The sequence below is a fragment of the Quercus suber genome, unplaced genomic scaffold, assembly GCF_002906115.3.
Source record: "Quercus suber isolate HL8 unplaced genomic scaffold, Cork oak 2.0 scaffold_1222, whole genome shotgun sequence".
NCBI lineage: Eukaryota > Viridiplantae > Streptophyta > Magnoliopsida > Fagales > Fagaceae > Quercus > Quercus suber.
In genome coordinates, this window is record NW_027070617.1 from 49,902 (window position 1) to 55,606 (window position 5,705).

General features: G+C 34.3%; 1 protein-coding gene across 1 annotated transcript; it reads left to right on the plus strand.

Moving 5' to 3' along the window:
- Positions 1 to 41: 41 nt before the first annotated feature.
- On the plus strand, positions 42 to 3,736 carry LOC112009971 (E3 ubiquitin-protein ligase DIS1). The gene is made up of 3 exons (XM_065769609.1): positions 42 to 643; positions 2,106 to 2,492; positions 3,168 to 3,736. The coding sequence occupies exons 1-3, from the start codon at positions 434 to 436 to the stop codon at positions 3,486 to 3,488; spliced, it is 918 nt and encodes a 305-aa protein (XP_065625681.1). The 5' UTR covers positions 42 to 433; the 3' UTR covers positions 3,489 to 3,736.
- The last annotated feature ends 1,969 nt before the right edge of the window (positions 3,737 to 5,705 follow it).

The window sequence follows — 5,705 nt, forward strand, 5'->3', positions numbered from 1 at the left end:
TTTGTTGTGTTTTTTTTTTTTTTTTCTTTTTTTTTTTTTTTCTTTTTTTTCTAGGGTGTATTATATGTTAGTAATTATGGTTATATTCTAAAATGTTATCAACATATCTTTTTGTGTTTTGCTATATTGTTGATTTATAATAATATGACAGATTGTATCATTTTTTTTTCTTATCCTTTTGCAGTTGGGGTTATTATGCCTTGTATTGGAAGATTGGTCCTTGTTTTACTATTTTTTCATCTTTATTTATAAGCCTTTTTCCTTTCTTTTGATGAATCAATTACTGTTAGTGATGTAGCTACATTTATTACAAAAATGTTTTTCTTGTCTACGTTCTGTTTCAGATCTCATTTCTTATGAGTCATGGATTGATGTTACGTATTTATTTGTCTTCCTAGATTTTGCTTCTAGAGTTAGCCACCGTAATACCTGGATGGCATCTGGAAATCCATTTTTTGATGAAATGCGGAGCAAACCTGAGGTCATTGATCCTCCTCAAAGTGAAGACATGTTGGATGTTGGTGAACATGTGAATGACCCAGCTGCCATTTCTCTAAAACCTAATTTAACTGTTTCTAGCAGTGTTCGTGAGCTATTAGAGTGTCCTGTGTGCTTAAATGCCATGTACCCTCCTATCCATCAGGTTTGTGTCAAATTGCCATGTACCCTTTTATACCACATTCTTAAATGAACACAAACTATCTTGTTGAAATGCATTTTACCAATTTGATGCAATGCCCTGTACATCAATTATTATGTCAACATAATAGTTGGTGTTAATTTTTTTTTACCCATCGATTCATCTTACAAAAAGGAACCTGTTAGGGTGTTTAGTTGTTAATGTGTTTAAGTTTCTTTTCTTTATTTTTATTTATTTATAAACAACTGCTTAGTTTCATCTTGATGCATTCAATCATTTATACACCTTTGGCAGGCTTGGTCAGTCGCTTTGCTTCCAAACATGCAGTAGTTTTGATCAATAAGGCCATTGATTAGGTAGCTTATGTTGAGATATATATAGTTAGAAATTAACATTACCTATGGGCTATTAGGAAATCTTGAATTAATGTTAATATTCATTAACCTTCTATACATCTTGATTAGTATTTTATTTACACGAATCAATATTTGAGTTAATAACTGTGCCATTTTCACAAAGAGCTGTCCAAAACAAATGGGCTTCACTTATTATGGTTATGCATAAAACTTTGATATTATATTCCTAATATATAGATTTCTTTCTTAGCTTACAGCATTTCATCAATTATTTCCCAGCCATAGGCACTCATACTATTTTAATAAATTTCTTTTGCACCATGTATTTGGATTTATGGTATATGGAATTCCACTAATTATTGTGTAAATTAGATATTTAATAAAAGATCAGTTATACTCAAGTCAATAATTTATTACTAATTGGTTTCTGTTGTAACTTATCATTATTCTTTTTATGCTTAATGTGTGGCTAATGGTACTTCGTTTGAACCTTTTGTGATACTTCCTGAAAAACCATTTGTTTGAAATTTTGTTGCAACCATTATTTTTTTTTCAAGTCATGAGTCATACTGAAATGTCATTTTTTACACAATAGGGTCTTGCTACATTGTCTATGACAGGTAAAAAAGAGTCAGAGAGATCAGATTTGAAAGATTTAGAAAGCCTTTGTCCCAGTGCGGGGGTTCCACACTCTATGCTGCACCAACCACTGTCTGCCATATTTCCCTGTTTTTTCTCTTATAAAGTAACCAAAATATAAAAGGGAAAAAATAGACGTGTAGCATACTGTAATTGGAGTATGAAGTGGAACATTCATAGTGGGATAGAGGACTTTTGTTTGGTTTAACCCCAACATTAAAATGAGAATTGGAACATTCCTCCCACCCCCCGCGCGCGCGCGTGTTCTTGCCCAATCTTCTTTCCAACCTCCCAAAAGAATAACACAACTTAGCATGGAATTCCTCTATTGATGTTTCTTTATAAAAGAAAGTCTTTTTTATTTTTCCCTGTATCAAGATAATTATTATTTCTATCTAATTGAAAAGAAAATGGATGCAAATTAAATGCCAGTTCCAACTCATATTGGTGTTTTACTGTTCCTGCTGCAGTGTTCAAATGGTCACACGTTGTGCTCTGGTTGCAAGCCCAGAGTGCACAACCGGTGCCCCACATGCAGGCATGAACTTGGCAATATTAGATGTCTTGCATTGGAGAAGGTGGCTGCATCTCTGGAACTTCCTTGTAAATATCAGAGTTTTGGGTGCTTGGGCATATACCCATATTACAGCAAACTTAAACATGAATCTCAATGTGTCTATAGACCCTATAACTGTCCCTATGCTGGATCAGAATGCACAGTCATTGGTGATATACCCTATCTGGTGGCCCACCTGAAAGATGATCACAAAGTTGACATGCACAATGGCAGCACCTTCAACCATCGCTACGTCAAATCAAATCCACAAGAGGTTGAAAATGCCACATGGATGCTGACGGTATAGTGTTTCTTACTTGTCCTTATCTCATTGTCTTCTTTATAGTTCTTTGCTTGCTTATGCTTTAGCAGAGGTGGTACTGTGTTTATGTTGGTGCAATGTCAATAGAAGAATTATGTCAGATGCATTCATATCCACTAGTTAATGTGGATACAGAATTTTGTTATCCCGTGAGGGGTCTAATCCATTGTTTCAGCTAAAACTGGGTGAAATATTTATCAGTACTTTGTGGACCTATTTTTAGGAACTGGAATCTTTTAATCGACGGGCCTGATAATTAAGAATGCAATCATATTTGAAACAAAAGTCAATTCAATTATAGAATTGTAGTAAAACCCATCCATATGGGATTTTTTTCTGTAGTTTTGCCTATATTGGGATGAAATACTTGTGTCTTTGTCCTGTAGACCCATTGTTTATGGAAACAGTGCAGCTTTTAAGTACTGAGCTTGGTAATTCATAATGCTAATATGTTAAAGACAACTTTTAATATTGGCTTATAGTCTCTGCCCCAAGTGTTGATGGTGGAGTGGGTGAATAATTTGTTGTGGAGTGGCTACACTTTTTAGTGGTATGTTATATGCCACATTTATCCATATAGCTCGGTTAATTCTAGCATTTACGGGACAAATTGGGGTAGTAACTGATCACTGAATTTCTCTGTTATTTCTCTAGGTCTTCAGTTGCTTTGGTCAATACTTTTGTCTGCATTTTGAAGCTTTCCAGCTTGGGATGGCTCCTGTCTACATAGCATTCTTGCGATTTATGGGTGATGATAATGAGGCAAAGAACTACAGTTACAGCCTAGAGGTTGGTGGAAATGGGAGGAAGATGACTTGGCAGGGGGTACCTAGAAGCGTTAGGGATAGCCATAGGAAGGTGCGTGACAGTTTTGATGGTCTCATCATCCAACGCAACATGGCTCTCTTCTTCTCTGGGGGAGACCGGAAGGAATTGAAGCTTAGAGTGACAGGTAGGATTTGGAAAGAGCAGTGATAAAGAATTTCTGCATTTATCTTCTTTCCCGTTCTATTCAACCTTATAGTAAGTAGTGCTGTCCGTCTGAGCTTTTGAGTCTTCTGGTCATGTATTTTTTGGAATGTAGGACGCAAACTCTCTTTGCTTGTCCGTGCATTGAATATACATGAGTGGGAAGGCATACCTGTTATCTGTAATTACGATGATTATCTATTTGTAGATGAATCAAATAGATGAATTAGTCTGCTGCTGGTAGTTTTTTCTTCGGTGTTCTTGTGTGGATGAATATATCAGTTTTGGGACGGCTTTTGATGCGCGAGCAATTAAAATTGTGTTATCATAACAAATTAAATTGGGAATGGTGTTTTTGGAGATAAACCATATGAAAAAATAATAAATAAAATAAAATAATATAGAGGGATATGCAGTTGCAAGAAAAAGAAAAGTACACCTAATTTGGTTTCTACGCCCGTGGTTCTGCTCATCAAATAATATTGAAGCATGATATTTTTTGCTTGCAGACCTTTTTGGTTTGGATTTGGGCCTTAATGCATTGGGCCTTGATATTTTTTAACAGTTACATTCGTCCACAGCAACAGAGCAACCCATCTTTGTTTGAGTCAGGGAGATAAAAGGATTGAAACGAATAAATATTTAAAATATTTCTCTTTATCATTGATATTTAGGACAAAGTTTGGTTCTATTATTTTTTTCACCTCATTACGTGGCAAATTAATATATCAAGATTAGTTTTTCAATTGCCACTTGGTTGAAGCAAGATAACTTTAAACATGTTTGGAGCTCAATTTTTTTCTATTTAGAATAGAAAAAGGTAATTGGCAAGACAAATGTCAAAATTATCATAGATGGGAATGACATTGAATTCTCAATGCATGATACCAAATTACTGAAAATAAGCTAAATAACTCAATAGCATTGCTTTCTCCAAAAAAAAAAAAAAATCTCAATAGCATTGAAGTACCATAAAAATACAAATTAGGGAATACTTCAAAAGACATCCAATCACACTCACTTGGAAAATGATCAAGTTCTAGATGTGTTACAATCACATCTGAAATCATATGGCTTGCAAGACGGTAATGAAAAAAAAAAAAAAAAAAAAAAAAAAAAAAAACATAAAGCCAAGCCTCAATTGGCCAAACACTAACGCAGTGTAATTTTCTATTTTAATCGAGAAAACTGCACACATGGAGTTGCACTATTGAAATGAAGTAAATAGAAAATGCTGGAAAGAAGAGACAGCATTGCTGCTGGTTGAATGTCAATTAGTTCTTCAAACGCACAATTGTAAAATGTGTCAACTTGTTGGTAAAGTTGCACACCTTGTATCTGAAATCCTGCATAATAATAGATTACAAAGATTAAAATAATTTATGACTAGAGGTCCAAATTGTATAAAAAGCAACACAACCAATTGAAAAAAACTAACAAACTTCAAGCACCTTTAGGTTTGAAAATGTAACATAAACCAAAAAAAGAAAGGCATATAACCTGACATTATCAATCACCAAAAGATTACAGAAATACTTTAAAAGTGAAAAAGAAAAAGAAAAAAAGCAACGTAGTATGTGTTTGAAAATGCCTTTCTAATCTAAAAATAATAACAAATCCAAGCAATAGTCAGAACGAGATAAACTTGGCCCTCTGTAATTGCATGATCCATTCAGCAAATATTTTTTGTATTCCAAGACTTGCAACTAGTTGCAAGGCCACATAGATGTCATAAGAGATGAAAAAGAGGCAAGAAGCAAGCAGCCCCACCTCCTCCAGAAAAGACACCATAAGTCACTTTCTGTGGCATTTAAATAATTAAATGGATGGATGTTGTTAAATGAACAAGCATTAGACTTTACTGTTCTTGTGAACATTTTTCCATTTATTCTTCTATTTCCAATTCTTAGTATAAGTAATGTCCTGTTTCCTCTTTGGGAAAAAGAAAAGGTAAAAGATAAACGAAGCACAGTGGAAAGCTGACCTGCATTGTTCAATCAAAAGCACTTCTCTCACTAAGTCTGGCTCTCTGAGCAATGATTTTCAATCTCAAAATTGTGAAAATGAAAGGCAACAAATCTGCACTAGGTTCCACATGCAACTTGACTACTATGGATTAAATAGCCTAGCTGCAATGCAGGAAAAATCTGATTGATTGTACCTTACATCCCCTGAAGTGAGAAACTACTGTTTTCAGTACTGATGATTAAAAAAAAAAAAAAA

Excerpts from the sequence above, each read along its gene's own strand:
- LOC112009971 (XM_065769609.1), top strand. The coding sequence starts at position 434 with ATGGCATCTGGAAATCCATTTTTTGATGAAATGCGGAGCAAACCTGAG. Across the intron at positions 644-2,105 it reads TGTACCCTCCTATCCATCAG|TGTTCAAATGGTCACACGTT; the intron begins GTTTGTGTCAAA and ends TTCCTGCTGCAG. Across the intron at positions 2,493-3,167 it reads ATGCCACATGGATGCTGACG|GTCTTCAGTTGCTTTGGTCA; the intron begins GTATAGTGTTTC and ends TTATTTCTCTAG.